The 27,167-nt window shown below is 43.3% G+C and overlaps 1 protein-coding gene across 3 annotated transcripts in view; it reads right to left on the bottom strand.

Annotated features, from left to right (window-relative positions):
* Positions 1-27,167, bottom strand: part of Egf (epidermal growth factor) — a 78,953-nt gene that overhangs the window by 22,203 nt on the left and 29,583 nt on the right. For 2 of the 3 annotated variants that reach the window (NM_012842.2, XM_087616359.1), the window contains 11 exon segments: positions 855-980; positions 4,318-4,467; positions 5,568-5,735; positions 10,023-10,246; positions 11,825-11,929; positions 15,372-15,520; positions 17,871-18,007; positions 18,993-19,118; positions 20,318-20,440; positions 23,203-23,325; positions 25,096-25,221. In NM_012842.2, coding sequence (NP_036974.2) covers positions 855-980; positions 4,318-4,467; positions 5,568-5,735; positions 10,023-10,246; positions 11,825-11,929; positions 15,372-15,520; positions 17,871-18,007; positions 18,993-19,118; positions 20,318-20,440; positions 23,203-23,325; positions 25,096-25,221 — 1,557 coding nt within the window. 3 annotated transcript variants of the gene reach the window in all.

Raw genomic sequence — 27,167 nt, forward strand, 5'->3', positions numbered from 1 at the left:
GCTCCTCAGACCACAAAAGTCAGAGGGAGACGCCTGTAAGTTCCCTCTCATGGAGGTTTAAGCAAACAGTTTAAAGCCACAGACGTTATGTTAATGCAAAATGTTACTCAGGGGTCTGAGGAGGTGGCTCAGTGGATAAAGGTGGGAGCCCCAGCTTTCAGGTTCAATGCCAGGGTATGGTGGCCTCTCTATAGTCATGGTACTTGGAAAATGGAGATGAGAGTCTCTGGAGCAATTTGTAAGGTAGCTATATATTATATTACATTATATTATATTATATATGGATATATAATACAGTATATACAATACATATATGATTAGATGTGTCAGAGTCAAAGCGAGCCACACTGAGAGAAGGGCAGTGAGCTGTGAAGACAGGGTGGGCTCGTAGAAGCTCTGGGGCTCATCAAAACTCCTTGCCACACAGAGAACATAATAGACTCTATTATGAGCCAAATTATTCTGCTGATAAATGTGCAACATAGACAACGAATTCTAACAGTTCTGTTTGTGGAGTTTCTGCAGTAATTAACCAGTTAATGAGGCTCATCAATTACTATCAACTTTTCACATTGGCCTGACAGGGCAAGTCTAGATAAGCCAGCCACAGTAGGTACGGGTGTGGAAACACTTAAGTCTCTTCTGCCTGATTGTCAGCCTAGAGTCTCTCAGCAAGCACGATTCATGTCTAACCCAACAGAGCTTTGCAGTACATGCTTTTCAAAAGAGGAGGACCCAAGTCTGAGGCTGGGCTGTAGGACAGTTAGCTAATATGAAACCTGGGAAAGAGAGACCAGGACCTCCTACGGGTGGAATGGAAGCTGTTAGAACCAAAGCTATCTGGGAGAACTCACAGTTCAGCCCTGACACCATGATCTCAGCCACTAGTGTGGAGGACTCTGTCCTGTCATCGTCTGGTACATAAGCCTTAGGGGAGTTGTCCAACGATGCCACCTCTTTACTAAGATCAGCATTGTCACCTGTAGGACAAAAGACTCGATTAGTTAAGCCTTTCCATTTCAAGGAAAGTTTGATTTAATTTATGTTGATTGGTTCATTTAATTATGTTCGTTGGTTATGAGTTCAGACTCATTTTAGTAAGAAGATTGAGGGGGGCAGGGTTTGGTAGAGTCAATTGGGGAGAGAACGGGGCTCTTTTAAATAAAGACCAATACCCCTTCTGAATATCATCAGCTCAGAATCACAGACCACAGTGACAAGAAGTTGTGGAGGCCGCCTCTCCCCAGCCTCTTATGCTAGCTCCTCCCTTTGTCTGGCTTCCATATTTACAATACCCTGAATTAACTGTGGTTTTGAAGCTGCTGTGCATAAAAAGCCGCACAGAAGCACAAAGCTCACTGCTCCTGGAGAGGAGGAGCTGGACTCCTGAAGACAGCACTTTGTTCAGCCGTGCTACACCCCCCCCCCCCCACTGGGTCTCACTGTGCAGAATCGGTAGCACCAAGGCTCCTCCCGTCACCATGGGGAGCCACTGTTTGTTCACATTGATATTGATACAGCAAGGCAGTGTAGGAAAGACTGTGGTGCCACGGCACGGCACACAGCTCAACACAGCACAGCACACCATCAATAGGGCAAAAGGGCAGCCCACAGAATGGGAAAAAGTCTTCACCAACCCTACATCTAACATTGGAATAATGTCCAAAACTTATGAAGAACTCAAGAAACTAAACATCAACAAACCAAATAACCCAATTTAAAAAATGGGATACATGGGGTTGGGGATTTGGCTCAGTGGTAGAGCGCTTGCCTAGCAAGCACAAGGTCCTGGGTTCGGTCCCCAGCTCCGAAAAAACAACAACAAAAAATGGGGTACAGAGCTAAACTGAGAATCCTCAACAGAGGAATCTCGAATGGTTGAGAAATGCCTCACACCAATCAGAATGGCTAAGATCAAAAACTCAGGTGACAGCACATGCTGTCAAGGATGTAGAGAAAGAGGAATACTCCTCCATTGCTGGTGGGATTGCAAACTGGTAAAAACCACTCTGGAAATCATCTGGATGTTCCTTAGAAAATGAAATAGATCTACCTGAAGATCAAGCTATACCACTCTTGGGCAGATTCCCAAAGGATGCCCCACCATGCCACAGGGGAACATGTTCCACTATGTCCATAGCTGCCTTATCTGTGATAGCCAGAAGCTGGAAACAACCCAGATGTTCCTCAACTAAAGAATGGATACAGATGATGTGGTTCATTTACACAATGGAATACTACTCAGCTATTAAGAACAAGGACATTATGAGTTTTGCAGGCAACTGGATGGAACTAAAAATATCATCCTGAGTGAGGTAACTCAGACCCAAAAGAACACGCATGGTATGTACTCACCCATAAGCAGATATTAGCCAAAAAAAAAAATACAGAATACCCAGGATACAGTCTACCAAACTCAAGAAGGTTAACAAGCCAAAGGGCCCAAGTGATGACGCCTCAATCCCACATGAGAGGGAGAAGAAAACAATCAGAATGGGGGGGGCAGAGGAAGGGAGGGTTCTGGGTGGGAGGGGAGAAGGGGAAGAAAAGGGGGAACATGATCTGGTATTGGGGGGAGAGGACAATCCCAGGAGGAAGCAGATTGGGAGCACCCTCTAGAATGTACCAGAAACCTGGATGAAATGCCCAATAGTGGGGAGAGGGGACTTGCAGAGTCCATGTCTAGTAGAAAGACAAGGCATTAAGTGGAGAGATAGGGTTGCCATCCCACAGTCAAAAACTCTGACCTAGAATTGTCCCTGTCTAAAAGAACTTCAGGGACAAAAATGGAAAAGAGACTGAAGGAAAAGAGATTCAGTGTCAGGCCCAAATTGGGATCCAGCTCAAGGGGAGGCTCCAAGACCTGACACCATTACTGATGCTATGGCGTGCTTACAGATAGGAGCCTAGCACGGCTGTCCTCCGAGAGGCCCAACAAGCAGCTGACTGAGATGGAGGCAGATACCTGTATCTAACCAATGGTCTAAAGTCGGGGACCCCTGTGGCTGAATTAGGAAAAGGCTGGAAGAAGCTGAGGAGGAGGGCGACCCCATAGGAAGACAGCAGTCTCAACTCACCTGGACCCCCGAGATCCCTCAGACACTGAACCACCAATCAGGCAGCACGCACCAGCTGATATGAGGCCCCTGACACATGTACAGCAGAGGACTGCTGGGAATGGACTCAGTCAGAGAAGACACACCCAACCCTCAAGAGACTGGAGGCCCCAGGGAGTGGGTTGGGCTGGTGGGGTTGGGGGTTGGGGGTGGGGACATATTCTTGGAGATGGGGGAGGAGGAATGGGATGAGAAAAGTCAGAGAGCAGACCAGGAGGGGGATAATGACTGGACTGTAAAAAATATAATAATAATAATAATAATAATAATAATAATAATAATAATAATAATATAAAATTTCAATATCCTAAGAACTGATATATATAATCCACATATGCAAAAACCCTTTGGGGGTCTTAATAAGTCTTTTAAAAACAAAATGGAGTTCTGAGTCTTAGAATTATGAAACTATTATCCTAAGACAATAATAATAATAATAATAATAATAACAACAACAACAACAACAATAATAGGAAAAAACCCAGATCTGAAAATCCAATATACAACTCCATTCCATGGAGGGCCATCCATCCACTGTTATCAACCTGCCACTTAGCTGATATTTATAACATGCCTACCAAGGAATTATGCACTTTTTAAAGAGCCTTAATAAATATAAATTATCTCTGGCACATTCTTGGTAGGCAGACACCAAAAGATGACTCCAGATCTGCCTCGTCTGGGCATGCACTGCAGGCGGAAAGGTCATCCATCACGCACAGCTCATTCTCCCGCCCTCTTTCTCAACTACAGCTGTAAAGAGACGGGTCATGACCTTCTCAGTACCCACTTCCTACACTCGTTTGATACAGTAGTTATTTCTAGAAAGGACTCAAGTCTTCCTATTAAGACCTACATAGTGTGGGGAGGAGGTTATCTTTCATGATCCCTGAGATTAAGAACATAACGTTTTTAAACAAACTGTCTTTAAACATTGTCACAAGCTGGCAGGGAACAGCCCACTACAAACAGGGAGAAGGTGAAGCTTGGAGCTTTTACAATTAGAGGTCAATTTAACTTGGACTGTGGTAAGGCATTAGAAGACTCCCTGGGGGGAGGGGCGCAGGAGCCCAGACACTCAACAGTGTTGAAGACAGGAGCACTTCACAATACAAGTGCTACAGTCATCAGAAGCACAGCATGGATGCTCCAGTGTACGGAGCTCAGCTGAGATAATCCAGTCACACAGCATCTATGTTACCGGCCAGTATCTGATCATCCTTCCGAGTGAGACACATTTTCCCATCTGGGGCCTTCACGAATCCTTCCCGACACAGACACTGAGCCGTGCCCAGGCTCTCTTGGCAGATGTGTTCACAGCCTCCATTCCTGTGTAAGCAGGGGTCTGCACCTATGGAGACCAGAGAGAACGTGCAGATGGGGCCGGAGATGTCAAGGATGTTGCTGATGCAAATCAAAGACGTCTTTGGGCGAGAGAGAACGCAGCCGTTCTAAATAGAGGGTGTGTCTAAAACTCTCTCACAGGAGCTCCTTCCAGGAGGCCCTGCTTCTGAGCCAGCTCAGAATGTTGATACCTTATGCATATTTGCTGAGTATGGCTGGCTGTTCAGCTCGTGAGGCTCCTTACTGTGTGAGTCCTAGTTCCTGACCCAGGATCTAGTCAAATGCATGGAGATCTTCAGGATGAGGAGATGCTGTGGGAGCTGATGAATGACTCGTCCTTGGATTGCTCCTGACTGCTGCTCACTACCCGGCACGTGTGGGTAGAAGTTCCACTGTAGAAATCTACGTAGCCTGAGTCAACAACTTTTAGTGTATCGAATAATTCTATTTGGTGTCAAGAATTCCAGGTAGGATCTCTATCAAACTATCTATCTTCTATCAGCTATCTGTCTATCTGTCTGTCTATCTATCTATCTATCTATCTATCTATCTATCTATCTATCTATCTATCTTCTATCAGCTATCTATTGTCTATCAGTCTATCATCTATCTATTTATCTATCATCTATCTATCATTTATCATCTACCTACCTATCATCCATCTATCATCCATCTATCTATCTATCATCTATCTACCTACCTACCATCCATCTATCTATTGTCTATCTATCTATCTATCTATCTATCTATCTATCTATCTATCTATCTATCTATTCATCTATCTGGTCACTATGAACAAAGACTAACTCGCTTATCCTGACTTCTGTAACCTGAGTCTTTTGAAACGTAGTAAGCCAGCGATAGGGAGCAGGGGAGGAGTGTGGCTGGAGAGAGAAAACCCAACACCATATTAGGGATAAAGAACAAACTATGAAGCTTCTCTGGGTTGTGATTCAATCAATGTCCGAATCTTGAAAAATCTTAGTGTTTATGCAGACAGGTGAAAGAGAAATCACGAAATCCTCTCCACCCCCACCGCCTGCTACCATTGGTTAATACAGCTGCAGTCTCCAGTGCAGGAGGGCCTGCAGGACTTCTCCAGTGTACCTGGTTTTGCCAATGGGTGGACCACAACCAGTGACGAGGGCTTCAGCATGCTGCCTCGGAGACGTACCCTGTTTTGACCAGTCCTCTTGTTCACCCTTATTACCGATGGGATAGCCCAATCCGAGAACCACACGTGATCCTCAAACACAGCTAGAGAGAATGGGTGACCTGGAAGCAAGGAAAAGATCTTTAATACAGACAGGTTCTCTTCACAAGGGGCCTCTGTGAGAGGACAAGGCTTAGAACCCCTAAACTCCATCACTGCTGCCGCTGACCTACATGGGTCTGAACGGCACCAGGGCTGCCAAGGTGGGCGTGCTCTGTGCTCATGTGTCACAGACTGAACGTGAGGGTGTTTCTTGCTGCTCTTTGTTCTGGGTCCCCTGTCATTTAAATGGCTGTCATAAGCAGTAGAATGAACTCACAGGTAGCTAGAAGGATTTTTTTTCTTAATTTTCTTAATTTAGTGTTTTTGACAGCTTCATCTCTCTCACCATATTCCCAAGTTAGCCTTTCCTGTTTGCTCTCTCTTCTTTTTTTTTAATATTTTATTTATTTATTATATCTTATGATTACACTGTCACTATCTTCAGACACACCAGAAGAGGGCATCAGATCTCATTTCAGATGGTTGTGAGCCACCATGTGGTTGCTGGGATTTGAACTCAGGACCTCGGGAAGAGCAGTCGGTGCTCTTAACCACTGAGCCATCTCTCCAGCCCTGCTCTCTCTTCTTCTACATCAGTCCAGGACTGTCCGGGATCCCTTACTTCTCCCGTGCCTACGCTGCCAAGAATGACCCTATCTTTTCATATTCACTCTCTTTACCACGCTCAGCCTACTAGCTTCCTAGTAGCTTACTAATGGACTCCTTTCCTCATCCCTTAGACTCTCTGACTCCTGACACGCAGAAGGGAGTTTTTTGAACACATTTATCTGCTGCTTCTGATTCTATAGCTCCCATCCAGTGGGCTGCCTTCTGAGTCCTCCTCAACCAACACCATCTCTGCCGGCCTCTGGAATTGCTGGGCACAAGGATTCAATGGCGCACCACGTCTCAAGCCGGGGTGGAGGAGGCATGCTTCTGGAAGCTGTCCTCATGCCTCTGCAGGTTGATGATTTGGAGATGCGAGATGAATGTCTCCCCCGTGTGGTGGAAAACTCACATGACTTGTCCCGCCCACAGCCAGCCTCCTCCGTGTCACCACTGTTGACCAGGGTGCTTAGCTTTCATCTCAGTCTCTAGTCCTTTGTCCCAAAGTAAAACCATAAATATGTCATGGAAATTGGTTCTACCTGACTACTGTTTTTTTTTTAATCCTGGTTAGAAAATATGCAACACAAAACTTACTACCTTAGCCTCTGTGTTCAGAGGTGCTGAGTACACGCAAATACTACTGTGCAACCAATCTCTAGAACTCCTGCATTTTTGAAAATTTGAAACTCTATGCCAACTTCCCCCCAGCACCGAGAAACACTATTCCACCCTGTGTATGGGCGCCACGCTGCATACCCTGAGTGGGCACGTCCAGCATCGTCTTTTTACTCACGTAGCATAATGTTCTCTAAGGGAAGCATCTGCTAGAATTAGCTACAGTGTCCCACAAACACATTAGACAGGATCTTCCTCATCTTAAGGCAAAGAACCTTAATTAACTGTACTTTAATTAAAGATAAATTCATCCAATCTTTACATTAAAAGTCCTGGACTGTTGACACTCGGAAGATGGCTCAGTGGTTAAGAGCACTGACTGCTCTCCCAGGGGACTTGGGTTAGAGTCCCAACACCAGCATGGTGTCTCACAACTGTCATTCTATTTCCAGGGGATACAGTGTCCTCTTCTGGACCTCCATGGCCCCAGGCATACATGCGACAGACAAAACAGCCATACACATAAAAGAAGAAAGCAATAAAATCCTGAGCTGTCAGCTGAGACCACACCACATGTATTGGCACAGACGGGGCTCTGGAGTAGAGGTGAGGAGGAGTACAACGCATGTAATATTGCTCTTCAGGAGAAAGTTGCACTATTCTGATAGGAATAGCACTTGCAATTAAAAATCTGGGCTCTGGGTCTACCTCAGCTGGTGAAGTGCTTGCCTATCATGCACAAAGCTCCATTTAATCTCCAGCACCATCTAAATTAGGTGTGGGAAATAGGTCCTATCATGTCAGCATTCTGGAGGCAAAAGCAGAGGGATCAGAAGTTCAAGGCAGTCCTCCCCTTACAGAAAGTCCAAATCCAGCCTGGAATGCATAAGACCCTGCCCCAGAATAAATAAAATAGAATATTATATACTGTGGTTCTGGATCCAGAATGGGAGGGTTTCTTCTCATTAGGAATGTTCAGATAGATACTGACCCCAGAAGCCAATGAATGTCTGCGTGGATAGATACAGTCCAACTATGTATGCAAGCTCTTCACTGTTTATGAAGAATATGGTTGTTTTAAAGAATCTTAGAAATATATACAATTTAAGCATCTTTCTTGCTATATTTCATGTTATATTTTCTAGAAAGTTGTTGTCTCTAAACTAAAGAGAATTAGCAAGATAACTATTTTATTAGTTCCTTTCTAAATAAGACTTTTGATCGTCCCAACCAGTGTTTAAATCCCTAAAGCCCTCCCTCCCAACACTCCCAGGCTCTCACTCTTCATTACATCAAGTTGCTAGCAGACCCTCCCTGATTTTTATTCATAATAAGTTTTAATACTCTACTCTAATCTTCTATTTCTCTGTTTAATAACAATGAGGTTTGGATCTTCAAGAACTGATGTGTGGACTGGCACTGAGCTTGTCATTGATTTCCTTCTCTCTAGACTTCAATCTGACCACTGTGCCATAATCTAAATGGTTACCCTGAAATATGGTCTTGTCACATATATCTTTTCCTCAAGAACATTTACTGTTTCTTTAGTAAATTAAACTTAGGTTCGGTCACTTTATCCTGACAGTTCTTACCACATGGCTGAGTTCATAGGGTCAGAAGGGTCCTTGTAGACTCCCTGAGTCCAAGGCAATTTCCCACTGCCTTTGTACTGCTCCTTTATAGACGTGTGTGTGTGTGTGTGTGTGTGTGTGTGTGTGTGTGTGTTCTGCATGCATCTGTGTGAGTATGTGTATGTGTGTGTGAGTGTATGTGTGAGTATGTGTGTGAGTGTGTGTGTGACTATGTGTGAGTGTGTGTGTGAGTATGTGTATGTGTGTGCATGTGTGAGTGTATATGTGTGTGTGAGTATGTGTACGTGTGAGTGTGTGTATGTGTGAGTGTGAGTATGTGTGTGCGTGTGTGTGTGAGTATGTGTATGTGTGTGTGCGTGTGTTTGAGTATGTGCATATGTGAGTGTGAGTGTATGTATGTGTGTTTGTGTGTGTGTGTGTTCTGCATGCATCTGTGTGAGTATGTGTATGTGTGTGTGAGTGTATGTGTGAGTGTGAGTGTGTGTGTATGTGTGAGTGTGTGTGTGTATATGTGTGTATGTGTGAGTGTATGTGTGTGTATGTGTGAGTGTGAGTGTGTGTGCATGTGTGTGTGTGAGTATGTGTATGTGTGTGTGCGTGTGTTTGAATATGTGCATGTGTGAGTGTTTGTATGTGTATGTGTGTGTGTGTGTGTCTGTCTGTCTGTCTGCAGAGGCCATGTTGGAGCTGAAGTTATAGGTGGGTGTGAGCTGTCCAATATGGCTTCTGGGTGCCAAACTTAGGTCCCCCAGAAGACTTGCAAGTGCTCTGAAGCACTAAGCCCTCTCTCCAGCCCTTGACTCAGTGTTTTAAAGAGACTTATGAGAATTCATGATCTCCCTTGAAGAGTCTGAAAAAGCAATAGGGGAGAAAACTTCCTTGATTAATCTTTGCCCATGTTGTTAACTGACGGTCATTAATGCCTGAAAGTCTGAAAGTGACACCAGCACTGTTATGGAATGACAGACAAAAAAAAACAAAACAAAAAAACAAACAAACAAAAAACAAGAAAAAAGGTTTTTTCTTAAATAAGTTTGGAAAAAAATTAAGATTTTTTTACTTTTCTTTGGGAAAATCTTGAGGAAAAGTGATTATACAATACTACATTTTACTCAATATTCCAGTGCTTGGGCTTGGGCAATTTTTCTATCTTATAATTCTTGAAGAACCCTGTCTCTCTAGTCTGGTTAAATGTGTACGTGTGTAAGTACACTCTGGATTTAACATTCATCAGCACTGAATCAAGGAAGTCAGAGCTAAAGAGATGGCCCAGCTGTCATGAGCAAATACTGCTCTAGCAGAAAATCCATGTTTGGCTTCCAGCAGTCACTTGAAACTTCAGCTCCAGACGACCTAACACACTCTCTGGCCTTTGTGGTTATGTGCACTCATATGCATATGTTCCTGAACACATACATATGTGCACATGATTTAAAAAAAATAGTATTACTAAACTAAAGATGAAAAAAGTCATACAGCCTGAAGCCTCACCTACATCATTCTGGGTAAGTCTGCGGCGTTTGGAACCATCTAGATCGGCCATTTCAATCACAGACAGCTTGGTGTCACACCAGTACAAAGTGTCTGTTAAGTAGTCAATCGCGACTCCACTGGGTTCCAGTAGATTAGAGCTGGCTATCAGCGTCCGGTCAGAACCTTGAAGGGAAGAGCTTTCAATCCGCGGAGACATCCCCGTGTCCGTCCAGAATAGTCTCCTTCAATCAAGAAAACTCACAAGTTAAATTTGCATGAAAAGACTTTTTATATTCGTTCAAGACTTGGGAAACCAATATACATTACTTTAAAGAGTGGTACACCAAAAAGTATCCAAGGAGAAAACGCAGCAATGCATGCTAAACAATTAAAAACAAAAACAAAGAAAACCCTCAATTATCTGGTCTGCATAAAGCATCTAGAACAAAAAGAAAAAATGGTGTCAGATCATTAGATGAAAAAGGAATTGATTTTTGAAATTGTAGACTGTTACTATTCAAATTTGTACTTGAATGAACAGTTGTAAATTAGCAGGAAAATGCACAAAATTTGGTAGCTCATTCTTAGATTATGCACATATTACAACATACAAGAAATAGTGTGTTTCCCTGTTTCCTAGAGTAATGTAAGTGACTTTACCTACGAAGATAACTTTAACTTCACAATTTAAAAAATCTCAATCTGGTTTAATATCTAGTTGACTTGTTTAGAGATGGTTCTCTTTGTTTTAGCCATTTGATCAACTCCAGATCAATTGTCAGTTACTACTAACACATCATCCAGAGACCACTGTAAAACTTCCATCAAAAATAAAAACTACAAGGTTCTGTCTGGCCGCATGCCGAGAGCCGGCTCTAAACCACTGAAGCCCAGTGGAACTGCAGTTGGCTACGTAACAGACATGCTGCACTGGTGTGATATTAGGCAGTCTGTGGTTGAAAAGGCCAATAAAACAAAAACGTATTTGTTTTTCTCTTTGCTTTTTAACAACTCTGAAGAAACTCTTTATATTCTCCTCCATTCTATTCTCAAACCAAAACGTGATGCTAATTCACAATAGCATAGATTCTATGCTATTAATAGATTATAGATATAATATATAGATATACATAGAGAGATATAATATATAGATATAGATATCAATAGATTATAGATAATAGATTAGTACTTTCATAATTTACATCTCTGCTCATCTGATTCTAGAAATGACCTATCATTTGAAGTCATCCTAAGAGTTTTCTAAATAGTGTTGATAAGTCAACACTCCTAATTTCATTTTCCACTCAAGGAACAATGTAGAGTTTTAACTCTTTGTGATTCATAAAGGATTTTTACATTTGTATGTAGAGGGTTTGGCTTGCCTGTGTATCTACGCATAGCATTTCATGCCTGGTACCTATGGAGGCCAGAGAGGCTACTGGATCTCCTGGAGCTGGAGTTCCAGATGATTGTGAGCTGTCATGTGGGTGCTGGGAACAAACCAAACCCAGGACCTCTGGAGGAGCAGTCAGTGCTCTTAACCACTGAGACATCTTTCCAGTTCCGGCAACATAAGATTTATAAGAAAAGTAAACTCACAAGACTAAGCATAGTTGGTTAATGAGAACCAAGAGCTAAGGTAGGGATGTAAGTTGTTGGGCATACTGGTTCTCAAGATCGTAGCAGAATCCACAGAGCTGCTTGGCTTTTAACTGCACTGACCACCTGAGGTCTTAGCACACATTCTGGTCATGAGCATTGCAGACATGAACAACTGCATAAGCTCAGACCAATGGTACCCTCTTTTCATAGATATCTACCTGGCCTTTGGATGCACAGCTATTCCTCGTGGCCTTGAGATGCTCTCTTTGATGATTATTTGATGATGCTTCCCGCTCAAATCACTCCCTTCAATGACGGACTTCCTAAAAGGTAAATGTAAGTGGGGAGGTGTTAACTCATCATTTTCAAATAAAATCTTTCCTTTTCTCTGCTGATACATGAACATTCTCTCTGTGTGTGTCTCTCTCTCTCCCTCCCCCCTCCTCTCCTTCTCTCTCTCTCTCTCTCTCTCTCTCTCTCTCTCTCTCACACACACACACACACACACACACACACACTCACTCATCAAGTTTATACCAGCAAACTCTCGACATAAAATTTCTATTGATTTAAAATACAGCTAGACAGTGGTGACACTCACCTTTAATCCCAGCACTTGGGAGTCAGAGAAAGGCAAATCTCTGAGTTTGAGGCCAGCCCTGTCTACAAAGTGAGTTCTAGGACAGCCAGGGAGACACAGAGAAACCATATCTTGAAAAACCAAAACCAAACAAACAAACAACACCAGTTAACTAGCACACCCTACTGGTCCCAGGCACAGGACAGGATAAAGGAGGACAGTCAGCAGCCTGGCAGAGACAAAGCCAAAAAAAGCAAACATTTATTTAGTCTTTCTCTTCACAACCTTCCATCTCCTGCTAGAGCTCTTGGAAGCCAGAGATGAGGAGGCCAGAATAGTCACAGGAGGCCAGGTCACAGACCATGGGAAGAAGGCACAAGCCAGCCAAGTAAGCAGAGCAGGGGGAGATTTGCATGGGCTTCAACTCTCATCCAGCTTGCTTCAGGGCAGACAGGGTACGGTGGTTAGCCCTTATCCCTCCCTTCGCTTCTGTGATTTCAGTTCCTTTATAGCCATATCTGTCCCCTTCTGAAGTGTGTGACCAGAGGTAATAAAACCACCCTCTCTGATCTCACTGCTATATCCCGAATAAGTTTCAACTGCTTGGAGCAGGAGTTAGGCAATGAGAATTGAGCTTTCCACAGTGCTGTTCAGTTCAGGCCAAAAGCAAAGCAGAGACCACAGGGCTGGGGATAGGAAAGCAAAGACCCATGGGCTGGAGAGATGGCTCAGTGGTTAAGAGCACTGAGTGCTCTTCCAGAGGTCCTGAATTCCCAGCAACCACATGGTGGCTCACAACCATCTGTAATGGGATCTGATGTCCTCTTCTGTTGTGTCTGAAGACAGCTACAGTGTACTCATATACATGAAATAAGAAGAAGGAGGAGAAAAAGGGAGAAGAGGAAGAAGAGGAGGAGGAGGAGGAGGAAGAGGAGGAGGAAGAGGAGGAGGAGGAGGAGGAGGAGGAGGAGGAGGAGGAGGAGGCAAAGACCCAAGGACAATTTATGTTTGCTGCGGTTCTCCAGAGAGTGCCCCAACGAACAAGCACACATGTATCTTTACCTTGATGGCACAACTAACTTTAGAAGTCAGGATTCCTTAATGTTAATTAATAATTGCATATAATTATCAGTGTGTCATACTCATATGAATGTCTTTTCTCTCAACCAATATAGCCACCTCTCTTTGGTTTTCATTGACTTAGAGTTGCCACGTAATCTAATACCTAGGATTAAAGTTTCAGTCATTTAAGTCAAATTTCTAGCTAATATCAAGGCTTTTAAATCACAAACCTCTCATTTCCAGACAAATTAGAGGTTTTGTTTAAGCAGCTGTCTTTCAGAGCGGAGAGGGCTTAAGAAGGGTTTGTTATTGCTGAAGTCAATGGGTTGGGGGAGGTGAGGTCTGGCTCTGAAGGCTCCAGCTGTGCCCATCTGAAGGCACTGCCTGGGCAGTAGGCACTAATCACACGCTGGTAAAATTAGAGGTGCCCCCTGAACGTATGGAAAGGGGAAGAAAGCTACCTCAGAGCAGCTGAGAGCTGTTGACATCTGTAACCCTGATAAACGTTTACACTTTGAAAACAACCACACACCAGCTCTGTCATTACCCACAGCTGACAGGGAGAACATCCTTTTAAGTCAGTTCAACATGAAGAAGGCTGTTATTATGACAGTTATAATTGTTTTGGCAGGAGTTGATTTGACTCTGTTCCGTGACTCTGGGTCTCACCCATTCTGACGCTGGGTGAAGGGGACAGTACCCCTCTATGCAGGTTTTGTGGTCCTGGGGGCTTGAACCCAAGTCTTCACATGCTAAGTGCATTGCTACCCCAAGTAGCACCCCAAACTCATTTCTGGGATGAGTCAGGAAGAGCCTCTGGGAATGGCTAACCTTGAGTTCACTGTTTAACCCTGGGAAAGTTACTTTAGCACTTTGATTATAAGTTCTCTTGATCTTCGAGAGATATGACAGCCTGCCTATTTAGGACTTAATAGTATCCTGGATGGGACCCTCTTAGTGCACACCACAATTATTTAATAGACATATGTACACGCAATAGAAGAGTGAAGGTGGAGGCTAAATAAGCAATTGGGTAAAAAGCCACGCTCAACCTGGACATGGCGAGAGCATTTCATCGGTGACTGCACACCGTACCACACATCTGGCTCACTGTGAAGAACCTGCTTGCTTCCCATAACCAGAGACTTTCTGTACACAGAACAGCTGTGCCCAAGCCCATGTGCCTGGTCCCTGGGACTCTGTTTTCTGAGTTGGCACTAAGGTTCTCCCAGATGTGAAGTCCTAATTAATTTTCTTTTCCTTTTTCCTTTCCTTATCATGCAGGAGGGAGCCCCTTCCCTTGTCTATCCTCCTTCTGTCCAGCCCTGTTCTCAGGCTCACAGAGGCCACAAGTCACAGGGACAGAGGGGGTTGAGAGGACAGAAATGTCCCAACTTTGCTTCTCTTGTTACCCACAAAGGGAAGAAGCCTACCCTATCCAACCTTTAAAAATGTCTTCCCATCTCCAGGGAGCCTTCTGGTCTTTCCTTCATGCCTGATCAGCAGGAGCCAGGGCAAGGATGTTTGTGCAGGACTTGCCATTCGAAAGCTTGTAAACACCCAGAACAACCTCAGCCTCTCAGGGCTGAAAAATGGAGGAGTGGGGCCCACCGATTCCTCAGCCCGGCTCAACCTTCCTGCCCTTGGGCAAGGGCTTATGCGTGCCCAACCCTTCCCTACCTCTATCTACACCAAGCATTTGTTCTCGTTTGTTAAATGGGAAAAATGTGTCCCTTCTTCTCAGCTAAACTGAGAGCTGACCACAAAGCCAGCTCCCATCGCCTTCCCTTCTGGAGGATACCTCGGAGAGAGCCTTATGCCAGCAGATGTTTCCTGATGGTGCTCAGACAGGTTTGAGGCTGCACTGTTGACAGTGGTCTCAACCGCAAATACCTGTCACTTTCTTGGTCCTGGAAATCCTATCGCTGCGGACCCTGTCCCATGAAAGGAGCGGCTTGCTTGGTGTTGGGGAAGGGTGAAGAGTATGGACACCACTGGAGCCATCTCTCATCCTCTCCAAGTATCGAGCAGTATTTCTCTGTGTTCATAGTGGAGAACAAAGCCAGTAGTATCGCCTGCTCCCTCCCTTCCATCTCCTGTGGCAGAAAACCACAGCGACTGACCCACTGTCCGTCCAGTAGATTCTCCGGCCAATCCAGTCCACGGCAAGACCTTCTGGCGTGTCTACTCCTTCCGTGATAAGTCTTTCTCGCTGGGAGCCATCCAGATTAGCCCTCTCTATCCACTTCAGGGCTGTCTGTGCAAAATATATCTGCAAGAGAGAACGAGGCATCTCTGGCTTGTGTTCTAAATATTCATGTAGAATATGCATGAAGGATTAACAGGTCTTCAGGTCATGCAATGCAATTATTATCAGAGAGAGGCAGACATAGCTACAGTAAGCCCCAACTCTGCTACTCCTGAGCACGTGTAACCTTGAGAAATCTAATCTCTGTGGTGGTTTGAATAAGCATGGTCCCCAGAGGCTGGAAAATTTGAGTGCGTGGTCACAAGGGTGCCACTACTAGGAGGTGTGGCCTTGTTGGAGGAAGTGTGTCACTGGGTGTGGGCTTGAAGGTTTCAGACACCAGGCCCAGTGTCTCTCTCTCTTCCTGCTGATCTGGATGTAGAACTCTCCGTACTGTGTCTACCTGTACACTGCCATGATTTCTGTCATAATGATAATGGAGTAAACCTCTGAACCGTAAGCCAGCCCTAGGGAAATGCTTTTCCTTATAGGAGCTGCCATTGCCATGGTGTCTTTTCACAGCAAGAAAAACCCTAAGACTCTGTCTCTGTCTCTCTCCATGTCTCTGTCTCTCCATGTCTCTGTCTCTCTCCCTGTCTCTCTGTCTCTGTCTGTCTCTGTCTGTCTCCCTGTCTCTGTCTCTCTGTCTCTCTCCCTGTCTCTCTCCCTGTCTCTGTCTCTCTGTCTCTCTCCCTGTCTCTGTCTCTCTGTCTCTCTCTGTCTCTGTCTCTCTCCCTGTCTCTGTCTCTCTGTCTCTCTCCCTGTCTCTATCTCTGTCTCTCTCTGTCTCTGTCTCTCTCTCTGTCTCTCTCTCTCTCACACACACACACACACACACACACACACACACACACATACATTCATGCACACACCCCTAATCCTACACTGTTAATGTGGTTACCTTTGACCACTGCTCAGTGACACCGCATTTCTACTTAACCCCCAGTAGCTCCTTCAGCTGGACAGAAAGCAGTGATTTGCGATCAAATGAGGGACAAAAGCTGAGCTGTGTCTGCATTGGTCCAGTCCCCAGCACTCCACTTCAGGTCAATTCAGAAAACGTGGGTGCTCGCTTGCTGACCTAACTCAGCTGAGGCACAAAGCCCCGATTTCCCAGACTACAAATGTGAGGGCATTTGGTCAGCTATTTCCTGAAGCTCCTTTCATCCCGAGTCCTTCCTCTTGTCCAACTCTGCAGCTGCAGAGTGCTTTCTGTGTGGACGATGCGGCCTATGAGATAGACTCTGCTACTTCCTAAGGCGTGTAACCATAAGCGTCTTAATCTCTCTCTCTCACCAGTCACCTGAGGATCTTGCTAAAATTCAGCTTCTAGTTCAGTGGTTGGGGTGGGACCTAGAATTCAGTTCTAAGAAGCTCCAGATGGACCAAAGACCACAGTTTGAGTAGTAAGAAAATGAAAACACGAGCTGGAGAGATGGCTCAGCGGTGAACAGCACTGACCGCTCTTCCAGAGGTCCTGAGTTCAATTCCCAGCAACCACATGGTGACTCACAACCATCTGTAATGGGATCTGATGCCCTCTTCTGTTGTGTTGTATGCATTAAATAAATAATATAAATTTTTTTTTAAAAAAAAAGAAAGAAGGGGTTGGGGATTTAGCTCAGTGGTAGAGCGCTTGCCTAGCAAGCACAAGGCCCTGGGTTTGGTCCCCAGCTCTGAAAAAAAGAAAAGAAAAAAAAAAAAAGAAAGAAAGAAAATTAGACCGCTAATCATGAGAATGGTTAACACCGCCTGACTTATGCTTGATGTTATTTACATAAACCATTATGTGTTAGGCTGCTGTTTTCACAGAAGTCATGAAGCTTGTTTCCCGATTTTCATACTTAAGAAGTCATTTTGTCCCCTCTCCCGGTGACTCATATCAAATGCCAACTACTAGCTCATACTTCTTACACCCTAAGCCCAACCCACCCTCCGCTCATAACTAGCAAATAATCTAAACCCTCCTGATGGGACAGCTATGGGCGAGCATCATGCTGGTCTCCCTCTTGCCCCTCCAGAGAGGCAACTGGAAGGAAGATGCTGCACAATCTCCCCAGGAAGGTGGCTAACGAGGAACGGGGTGAGGGTGTCAGAGCACAAGCGTTCTTTTTTTTTTTTTTTTCCATTTTTTCCTTTTTTTTTCGGAGCTGGGGACCGAACCCAGGGCCTTGCGCTCACTAGGCAAGCGCTCTACCACTGAGCTAAATCCCCAACCCCGAGCACAAGCGTTCTTAACGTCCCTCAAATGCATATATTTAACTTGTTCTGGGTCTGGTACTGTGAGTGTGGTAGAGCTCACAGTAGCCCGGGGCATCAGTGAAGCTAAAATCCTCCACTTTCATAATATGTTCATGCATAAGGAAAAGTGTACCTTGCTTTCCACGGGGTCATAATCCAAGGCAAAAACCATTCCCATCTGCCGGCTGAGCAGAGTTTTGTAGTCTGTTCCATCAAAATGCATGTGTCGTATGTCCTGGGAATTTGCAAACAGTAAAAATGGCTGCGGTCCTGTTAACAAAATTTTAAATAGGGTTGAACTGAAAATGCTTTAAAATCCACGGCATTTGTGACTCTTGCTTTTCACTGCACAATCTTCTTTAGTTCCTGCAATATTAGTCTGCTCATCTCCCAGCAGGGTTACATAGGCAGACAGGTGGAAAGACCTACCCCTCTTGCAAAGCGTCACTGCCAGATTCCATCCCTGGGTCCTTACTTATAGAAAGGCATTAACCCAAAGCACAGACAAATCACTCAGATCTTTTTTTTGGCTGTAACCTCCTTTACTCACACAGGATGAACTCACCGATTCATTTTCCATAGCTGGGTGCTCTTCTGAAAGGGGATCATACAATCCTTTGAATTATAAGGCTCCCTAATCACTTTCTAGTTCCTTATGTTTTATTAGCCAAGACCTTATGGAGTTAAGGGTATTGAGGTCAGACTTAGGCAAGCATCACAGCGTTTCAGATTATCAGCACAATCAACCCTCAACACACGAAAGTCAACTTGGCATAATTCTCAGATTTCCAAGGGTAGTGAAAAGATGCAATGTCAGCAGATGCAGAGAAGCAGCAGCTGAAGCATAAAACTCCACACTCAAGTTGAGGGGAAAAGAAGTTGTCAAACTGTTATCATTGCTATACCAGAGAGATCAAAATCAAACCAGCCAACAAATATTGATTACACATGGGTTAACTATAAAGTTCTTTAAGCCCACTCCCCATGATGGCCTCCCCATTTACTAAAGTTACCAGGCCCCACTATGAGTGTCTGGATGCCCCTTAAGTAAGAAAAGGTCTTCGTTATTTATGCTGCAGTTACTTATATTGTTCATAGTAACGAGATTCACTTCCTACTTCCAACATTTCCTTCTCAAATCATATTTTTCACCAGGAATCCGGAAGCAATTTAACTTTGCACATCTCTAATGCAACCCTGGTTTGTGTGATCTCTTTGGTTCAGGTTGAGACATTCAAACAACCACGGCGCTAACCTGAAGCTGCACAGCTCTTTCGGTCCAACTGTAGGTCGTACCCAGGAAAGCAATCACATTCCCAGGATGCTAGGCTGAGAGGAAGGCAGATCTGGCTGCATCCACCATTATCAGGCGATGAACAACCTACAAAAACCAGCCACCGGGGGATGATGCCATATCACACAAAATGTAACAATCCTTCATGAAAGTACCCCGAAGAACTAACCCTATGTCCGTTAGACCCATTTTCTTTTTTTTTTTTAATTTATTTTTTAAGATTTTATTTTATTGTATGAGTACACTGTAGCTGCCTTCAGACACACCAGAAGAGGGCATCAGATCTCATTACAGATGGTTGTGAGCCACCATGTGGTTGCTGGGATTTGAACTCAGGACCTCAGGAAGATCAGTTGGTGCTCTTAACCACTGAACCATCTCTCCAGCCCCTAGACCCATTTTCTTAATCACTGGCACTGCTGCCATCAAGATTCTCTTCAGAGTTTAGTGGAACTGTCAGTCATGGCCTCCTCTTTCCCTTAACCCTTCACATTCCTTTGGCCCTTGTCTGTGCCTTCCACCGCTGGGTTCAGGAACACACGCACTGGCAGCCACCCAAAGAAACGCATTTCGAGTTTGTCCTAACTCTTCTGCTGGGTAATACAATCTTTCTTTCTTTCTTTTTTTTTTTTGGTTCTTTTTTTCAGAGCTGGGGATCGAACCCAGGGCCTTGCGCTTCCTAGGCAAGCGCTCTACCACTGAGCTAAATCCCCAACCCCCAATCTTTCTATCTCAAACATTTTTGGCCTCTTGACTTTGGCCTTTTGGTTTGTTTGTTTTGTTTTTCATTGATCTTAACTCACTTTGTTTTCAATTCTAGATTTGGCTAACACCAAATCCCACCAAGTATGTGTCTTCATATTTTGCAGATTTTATTTAAACAATTAAAAACTACTTGAAACTCTTCCAATAATCCTGAGTTTTATCCAGACTTCTGTGTGCTTAAGTCTCTAGGAAGAGAAAAGCATAGGGTTGTTTACTTATTAGCTGCCCCCAATATGCTGAGCACTCTGCATCCTTCCTGCAGCACTAAGGTCACATGAGGGGTTGACACCACACTGCTAGGAACTGGTAATGCTGGTCCAGGACTAACAATGTCAAAGAACATTCTAGAAACCACTCTACTGTCTTAAAAAACCTCCCAAATTTACCTATTAATTGGTTATATAAATTTCTTTCAATATGTGATAATTGGAAAACCTAATCTGCTTTGGCAATAGAGTAAAATGTTCAGTGTCTCTTAGAAGATTCATAGTGCTAAGTCAACAGACGGCCAATAAACTCACCAGTGCATGTCTTCCCATCTTTTCCGAGCACTGAACCTGCTGGACAGATGCACAGAGGACCATCTGATGTCAGGATGCAATCATGGCTACACTCTGATCTGTTGCCTGGACAGGCAACAAGTTCTAATTAAGAAGAACAAAGTAACATTAGTGCTAAATTGGGTTGTAAAAATTTGTTACAATCAATCAGTTTCTACTCTGAAAGAAGAAAGTTGGATAAAAAAATCTAACATTTATGAGATGCCACAGTATTGAGAAATACCAAAACAAGGAACAAAGTATCGATTTAAATTTTAAAAAGTAAAGAGCTAGGATTCTGGGAAACTGGCTCTAACCTTCTATGATTTCTCCTATTTTGAATAAGATCTTTAAAGTTGTTTGACACCAGAATTCCAAAATATTTTACATAGAATTGTAGCAAGTGATTCTGGATATTACACACGTTGGAAACAGCAAAGGTATTTTGTGTATGGTTAAATGATGGAAGAGAAATGAAAGGCTCTTAACAAATACCAAAGTTCATGACGAATGCATAGGAAAACATGACGTATGTGTGCTAATGCACGCCTTCAGAACACTGGGAAATAGGAAGAGGAAACAATAGAAGATGACATTAGGAAAAGATAGAAAATTCAGATTAGAAAAGGCTCCAACTGGGAGTGATGTCACACGCCTGTAATCCCAGCCACAGAAAGCTGAGTCAGGAGAACCTCAAGATCAATGCCAACCTACACTACGCTAATGGGATTGTGTCAAAACAAACCTAATGAAAATAAAACCTTCAAATATATAAGTTTGTGCTAGAGAAGGTGTAATTTTAAATGGGTGTACACATAAAAGTCCAACAGTAATACAGAAATAACTGCATAGTGATTTAAGAAATTTAAACCCTACTCTATACCTTGCATAAGAATTAACTCCAGGGGCTGGAGAGATGGCTCAGCGGTTAAGAGTATTGGCTGCTCTTCCAGAGGTCCTGAGTTCAAATCCCAGCAACCACATGGTGGCTCACAACCATCTGTAATGGGATCTGATGCCCTCTTCTGGTGTGTCTGAAGACAGCGACAGGGTACTGATATATAATAAATAAATATTTAAAAGAATTTAAAAAAAAAGAATTAACTCCAGCAAACTTGAATGCAAATTTAAAATGTCTAGAAGCTTTGAGAATTAAGTAAAACTGTATGTGTTCTTGTTGGCATATGATGAGGCCTATATTCAACCAATTTGCATCCAGTCTTTTAGGGCATTTACTAATAGGCCAGAAGCAAGTCTCCTGTGCAGTGCTGATAGGTAATTTCCATACAGTTCATTATTTATTACCCATCAACTTCAATGAACCTGGTTTCATAAACCAAGACGATATACAGACAGACCTGTTCTCCATCATCTATATAATAAGCATGATTCCAAACATGTGTCTGTATATTAGTCATGCTAAGAGTAGACTAAAACCCAGGACAACACGATATCTGACTATGCAATCCTAAATTCGCCCTGGGGGTATCCACAGGAATTCACAATATTCTTTGTTTCTTTTTTTAAGTACACTCTAACATTGATGTCCCCGCAAACCTAGAAATGACTAATTCACTGGCAAATTATATCCTCTAAATACAAATTTTCACATTTGTTTTGCCCTATACTGTAAGAATTGAGTCTTGGGAAAGCAGACAGTGAATGAGATAAAAGTTTCCCTTATAAAAGCTTTCTAGGGGCTGGAGAGATGGATCAGTGGTTAAGAGCACTGACTGCTCTTCCTGAGGTCCTGAGTTCAAATCCCAGCAACCACAACCATCTGTAATGAGATCTGATGCCCTCTTCTGGTGTGTACTCATATACAATAAAATAAAACTTAAAAAATAAAAATAAAAAAATAAAAGCTTTCTAATTAATAGTTAGAAACTGAAGGACAAGAATATTACTTCTAAACCATTGGTGAAATAATGGATCTAGGAAATAATATTAAAATGGGAGTGGTGAGCTCTGTAACAGACGACTGGACCCTGACTAGTCTCACAATACAAAGGGACAACAGGGCGTTACCTATATCTTGGTGGAAGTACAAATACGTTTATAATGTATTCCGGCCAAGAAATTCAATGCTAAATCTAATCCAGTCTATGATTGCAAGTTCACAGAACACTGCAGAGACGTTTAGAAATGTAATTGACAAAATACACAAAGCAAGAAGCTCTGGCGTAAATAAAAAGTTAACTTAATTAACACTAAATGAGGGATAAGAAGAGTCTATGAGGGCTGGAGAGATGGCTCAGTGGTTAAAAGCACTGACTTCCAGAGGTCCTGAGTCCAAATCCCAGCAACCACATGGTGGCTCACAACCATCTATAATGGGATCTGATGCCCTCTTCCAGTATGTCTGAAGTATATTTATATATAATAAATGAATAACTCTTTAAGAAAAAGTCTGAGAGGTAGGTGCATCAAGTTAAAACATGTTATGTAGAGGACTTTTTAAAGTTAATGCAAACTAACAACACCCTCTCTAGCACACACTTATACATGCTTTTGTTTTCATTAGCTTTTTTATACAGTCATATAATAGAAAAAAATTGATATTTGACAATATTAAGAATTATCATCAATGTTAGGGATATAACAGTGGTATTGTGATTGTATCTGCAAACTGACAGATATTACACTAGGGGATTGTGGTTCATTTTTTAAGTGTAACAATGTATCGTTTGCCTTAAGAGTGCTGGGATCACACATCATACCACAATGTCCAGTTTCAACTGGCCATGTTTTAGAAAGCAAAGTGAAATGCGACCCCAGGTAATTCTGAAGACCACCAACTCCGATCATAGCCACCTTAGGACATTACTGAAAATAAAATAATGGAACAATGACTTGTTGCGTCTTACCGTGACATCGTTTCCCATCAGGAAGCAGAACAAAGCCTGTAGGGCATGTGCAATAATAGGATCCAGGGATGTTTTCACACCCAAGAGTACAGCCGTGATTCTGCAAGGCACACTCATTGACATCTGCACAATGACAAGGACAACCCACAGGAACAATGTTATCCTTGAAAACAAACTGTGATATCCCTAATCGGCACAAAGCAGGGCATCTGTCACTTGATTACACTGCGGATTACCATGGGATACTTCTCCAACCCTCAGAGAGAGCAACAGAAAGCAGTTCAGGGCTCACGGAAGTCATTTCTCTCGGCCCAGGGTTACTTAGAGACCACTTTCTCACAGTTTTAGACAGGATTTACCCTTTACTAAAAAGTTACAACAGGGGCTGGAGAGATGGCTCAGCTGTTAAGAACACTAACTGTTCCCCACAAAGGTCCTGGGTTCAATTCCCAGCAACCACATGGTGGCTCACAGCCATCTATAATGAGATCTGATGCCCTCTTCTGCTGTGTCCGAAGAAAACACAGTTTGCTCACATACACAAAATAAACAAATAATCTTTAAAATGGAGTTAAGGTGAAATCCCCTGGAAAGCTAGGAGCTCCTTTTTGTGACTCTGAGGATTGATCTGAGGGTCTTATGTGTGTCTTATGTGCCCCCACAGCTGGCTTGAACTCGGGGTGACCTTGAACTGCAATCCTGCTCCTTGAAGCTGGGACTAGAATATTTTAGCCAATTTAGGATATCTTCTGCCTTGGGTCTTCCCTCTCTCCAGGAGGGACTCTTCTCAACATCCCTGCTCTCACATAAGCGCCAGCCCTCTAAGTCACAGGCATCAGCTCACTGGACCTAAGCCAGGGACTGTAATACATAACAGGCAGAAGCTGGATGTGCCCAGGTCAACTGATTCCTTTGAATGTGCACACCACTGCACCTTCTAGAAAACAGGTTACTTCTCCAGGGCTCCAGGGCTGATTATACAGGACCAGGAACTTCCAAGCAGGAGGAGGCCTAGATGAGGAAGCAGTCAGGTTCAGTTTCCCTAGGTTCTCCCTAGATCTCATGAGGGGTTAGATAAGTATGGAATACTCTCAATCTGATGCTAGCTATGGAATTACTCCTAAAAATATCTAAAATTTAAGAAAAGAATTTGCTCATCCTGATATTTTGCACAAAGTCAAAGTAAAAGAGAAAGAAGAGAGAGGAAAGGAAGGAGGGAAAGGGAGGAGGGGGAAAGGGAGAGAGTGTGAGAAAGAAAGAAAGAGAGAGGGAGAGAATGTGAGAGAGTAAGAGAGGGGGGGAGGAGAGAGAGAGAGAGAGAGAGAGAGAGAGAGAGAGAGAGAGAGAGAGAGAGAGATTATTTGTTGACTGCACTCAGAAACCTCTGTCTTAAAGTCGAAGAGATGGCTCAGAAATTAAAAGCAGTTGCTGTCTTACAGAGGGCCTAAGTTCGGTTCCTTGTACCCACACGGTGGCTCGCAATCTTAATTAAAGGTCCAAAGGATACCAAGCTGTCTTCTAGGCTCCACAGGCACATGCACGTGAGGCACAAACATACATGTAGGCTCTTATAAACACAGTATAAAAGTAATGAATCTTTAAAGAAAATCTTGGCCTTTTATCAGCCCCTCAGCAACTTCTTAATGGATTGCATCTGGCAACATTAGACCTGAGATTATACTAGAAATTAAGACAGAAAAAAAAGCTCCTTCTGGGTAAAGAAGGGAGGGAGGGAGCGAGCAAGGAAGGAAGAAGATTGAAGTTTGTTTTTCTTGGAGGCCCTGGACGACCCCAGCCCCACGAACTCAAGTCATAAACAGCCACACACACACTGGACTAGCAGAGCTCTTTCCACTTGTCAAAAAGGACAGCTTTCGTGCATGCGCACATTACCTTCGCAGTACTTCCGGTCTCGGCTTAACGTATAGCCTTCAGCGCATGCGCACGAGTCTGAGTTGGGGTCTCGCTCAGAGAGACTGTAGAGACACTGTCCTCTTCTCTGTTTGCATCGTTCGGAGTCTAAAACAGAAGATTGTTTATTTCAGAGAAAGTGGAGATGCGTTTTTTGACAGAGAGCCATGCTAGAAGTCTGATTGATTACAGTGGGGGTGTGCCCTTGCAGTGACGTCACAGCGGTGCCGCCTACAGCTCTGTTCCAATCAGCAGCAAACAGGATCTCCCGCCCTCCTATTCAGTGGCCAAGCCTCTTTATTTGCCTAATCCAAAGCTGCTGCTGTCGCTCAGGGTCAGGGCAGGGCGTCCTAATTAGCTGGAGATGGTATTCAGTTTGCAAAATGATCATAGCTTATCAGCACTTTCATTTTGCTCTCCATGTGTATATCAAAACTACACATACTATATCTTTAAGAGTTTAGAAAGCCTCAAACTTTAAGATGCGTTTTTCTTCACTGAAATACACCTCAGGTCTGGTTCTTGACTGGTTTTATGGTGATTATTTAAAGAAGCGGGTTTCATACTCCATACCACTGGCATATGCCTTACTTCTGAATATTTTGTTTTACTGTGCTAGCATCCAGTATGTCATGAAATATTCCGGGGAAAGTGTAAAGTATGCTCAGTGAAACAGATGCTTGGGGTGAATTAGCCAGAGTTGGGTTAAGTCACATTTAACTGAGTGCTACCGTTACATGTGGTTAAAAACCATAAAATGAGGCTTAGGTTAAATTTACTGTGATGAATAAGTGGCTCATATGGTGATTTTACTTTTCCGACCCAAATGTCAAGAATTAACAATGGTAACATGTATCCCTTTTCAAAATGCTAACAAGAACTTTGTCCATTTTCCTCCCTCCTACATTTTACCCGTAGACCCTTTGTAAAGTGCTCTTTAGAACTTTTGTAAAGTAGGGATGGAGAGTTGGTTCCGTGGTTAAGAGCACTGTCTATTCTTTCAGAGGTCATGAGTTCAATCCCCAGCAACCATGTATTGATTCATAACCATCTGTAATTGGATCTGATGCCCTCTTCTCTCCTCTTCTCCTGTGTCAGCAACAGGATACTCAAATACATTAAATAAATAAATCTTTTTTAAAAAGTACAGAAGTAAGCCTATGGGTGAGTGAAATTTTTCAGAATGCTAGAGATGTGGTGACAGAGACCTGGGGAAGAGGTAAAGACAGAAGATTGGAGATGGGAGTGGAGACTCAGGCCTTTAACCCCAGCACACTGGAGTCAGACACAAAGGCAAGAGTGGGTCTAAAGAGACTCTATCTTTAAAAAAAAATATCATTACTGTCTAAAGATAAAATTTGAATGAACTTAGTTAAAAGACATCTCTGTCTTTTATTTGCAATCTGTAAGTTGAGCAGCAGTTAATCTACACCTAGAGAGGTGCTTGCTGCAAGTGGCCAAGCAGTTGGCCTGGGTGGAAAGAGGAAATGACAAGACAAAGAACAGATTGGTGGGTGTCCATTACTCCCCATGTCAGAGTTAAACCAGCAGGACTGCTGGGAAAACTGAACTGCAGGGGACTTGGCTATGGTCACTCTCCTGATTGCTCAGGTCAGATAAACAATCGGTCACGTGGAACGTCATTCCGCTTGGGTCTGTCCAGGACCTGGGCCAGGATCTCATTCAGTCTAAGCCAGTGACATCTTTATTCAGTGAGAAACATAGGAAATGGAACACCAGCTGTCTACATATTACAGACTCTAAAGTGATTCTGATGCAGAGTATTCAAAATAGACTTTTAGAAACTCTAGCCTAGTTACAGGGAACTAACTACTTTTAACTAACCTGTCTTATATTCTTAAATACTTCTAATTTTTCCAAATGATTAAATGCACAATCTTGCCAACTAGCAATACAAATTCAATGTCTACTGGGCACGTTGAGTAGCAGTGAATAGTCTTTTGAAAATTAAATCTAAAATTTTGTTTATTCTCTGTGGCTTTATGTCCGTTATGCACACATATTGTTCATATTTCCATGCTTCACTTATGATA

This window comes from Rattus norvegicus, chromosome 2, assembly GCF_021556685.1.
Source record: "Rattus norvegicus strain SHRSP/BbbUtx chromosome 2, alternate assembly SHRSP_T2T, whole genome shotgun sequence".
NCBI classification, from domain to species: Eukaryota; Metazoa; Chordata; class Mammalia; order Rodentia; family Muridae; genus Rattus; species Rattus norvegicus.